This window comes from Triticum urartu, chromosome 6A, assembly GCF_056163025.1.
Source record: "Triticum urartu cultivar PI428250 chromosome 6A, HENAU_Tu73, whole genome shotgun sequence".
Lineage (NCBI taxonomy): Eukaryota > Viridiplantae > Streptophyta > Magnoliopsida > Poales > Poaceae > Triticum > Triticum urartu.
The window spans coordinates 402,347,692-402,349,426 of NC_141878.1; the positions used below are offsets into that span (position 1 = coordinate 402,347,692).

Below are 1,735 nucleotides of genomic sequence, written 5' to 3' on the forward strand. Positions count from 1 at the left end.
GATTCACTCACTTAGATGTGCAATAACTAGAGCACATCTAGATGTGCCCTAGACACACCCTTCGAATTTTTACGGTGTTTTCAAAAACCGGCGGATTTAGTCACGGCGGTCATCTGTGGCTAGTGTTTGAGTCATGTTTTTAGCATTCAAAAAATGAAACTTATATTGTTTCATACATGAGCATGCACAAAAACCCATAATTTTATCTTTCATCCATGAGCATGCGTAAAAAATTTCAATTCCCATCAATTACCAAACTGAATATTCATTGTTAAAAACATGACTTGTTTAGATGACACTGTCATACAGCATCCATGAGCATGCACAAAATTAAACCTGACATACTTAACATTGACATGTTCATATTACACTAACAAGCTTAAACATAACATGCTGAACACCTTCTTAACACCTTCACTCCTTCTTCTCCTTCATCAACCTGATGCGCTCAGAGTGGCGAATCCCAACGCAGATGTACTCCTCTACCACAATTGGCACGGTCCTATCGCCAAGCTGTGGGATTGTAGGCGCCGCCACCATCACGAGGTCGTCGTCCGCCACCACCATCGCGAGGTCGTCGTCCGCCACCACCATAGCAAGGTCGTCGTCCGCCACCACCATAGCAAGGTCATCATCCGCCACCACCATAGCAGGGTCGTCGTCAGCCACCACCATAGCATGTTCATCGTCAGCCAGAATAGGCTGCTCCTCGTCATCCCCACTCTTCTCGTCATCCCCGCTCTTCTCCTCGTCGTCATCCCCGCTCTGCTCCTCGTCATCCCCGCTGCTGCTCCCATTGCCTGGCCAAATGCAACAAAGTGTGAACATGGTGTTGTCATCGTGCAGGTAGAGGAAGCCAAAAGGACAGGAAGAAGAGAGGCAGAGAGCTTACTGGCATCGTCATCGTGCTGGTAGTACATGCGGCACATGGTGTTGTCGAACAACTTCACGGTGAACATGGCGTCGCCGTCATAGCGGAAGACAAGGAAGTACCCGAGCTGTAGCTCATGGGCGCGGGCGAAATGCTCCCAGCCGGGCCCTAGGTACATGTGGCCTTCACCATCAAACACCACCAACACTTCCCACAGCCTGTGAAGCCCGCTGCCGGCCTCCCACAGCTTCACTTTGTGGGGCTCACGACCGGCGAGCATCTTCGCAAACTTGTCAGGCAGCCTCTATAGCGAGGGTCAAGTAGTGGTTAATTGTGGCAATCAAGCACTAGACAGCAGAGTGATGATAAAGAAATGAGTGATGATAAACATACCTGCCTACTGCAAGATTTCTCAATTACAATCTAGAAAGAACTCGAAACCTTCCAAGCCAGCCATCTCACTTATCTGAAAAGCAGCATTGTAAATTAAACAAGCACATCAACATCAATAGCATAGTAAACTAACACTAAAACAAGCACATCAACATCAACAACAACAGCAACATCATCAGGTGACCACCAACAGCAACAACACTAAAATCTACTATAAATTGACCAGAACACAGCAATATAAATTGACCAGAACCATATCTACTATAAATTGACCAGAACCATATCTATTATAAATGGACCAATAGTGTACAGCAAAACAACAATTTCAATATTACAATAGAAAGAAGTCTCAGGTTTATCAAGCACAGCAAAACAACAGTGTGACTGAAGAAAATTATAGCAGGAAATACTTCATGCATCATCAATAGATTATGATCATTTGAGATAGCATGATCACATTACATGATGCAC

The 1,735-nt window shown here is 45.3% G+C and overlaps 1 protein-coding gene across 1 annotated transcript; it reads right to left on the reverse strand.

The window, feature by feature from the left end:
* Positions 1-414: 414 nt before the first annotated feature.
* On the reverse strand, positions 415-1,151 carry LOC147965406 (uncharacterized). Its single transcript, XM_087530446.1, has 2 exons — positions 893-1,151; positions 415-800 (listed from the first exon to the last, which is right to left on the reverse strand). Exons 1-2 carry the CDS (start codon positions 1,149-1,151, stop codon positions 415-417), a joined length of 645 nt encoding a protein of 214 aa, XP_087386572.1.
* Positions 1,152-1,735: the final 584 nt, after the last annotated feature.

What these genes read in the sequence shown, in the direction of transcription:
- LOC147965406 (XM_087530446.1), bottom strand. Translation starts at nt 1,151, where the DNA reads ATGCTCGCCGGTCGTGAGCCCCACAAAGTGAAGCTGTGGGAGGCCGGC. An exon ending in CCAGCACGATGACGATGCCA is followed by an intron (nt 801 to 892) that starts GTAAGCTCTCTG and finishes GCATTTGGCCAG; the next exon opens with GCAATGGGAGCAGCAGCGGG.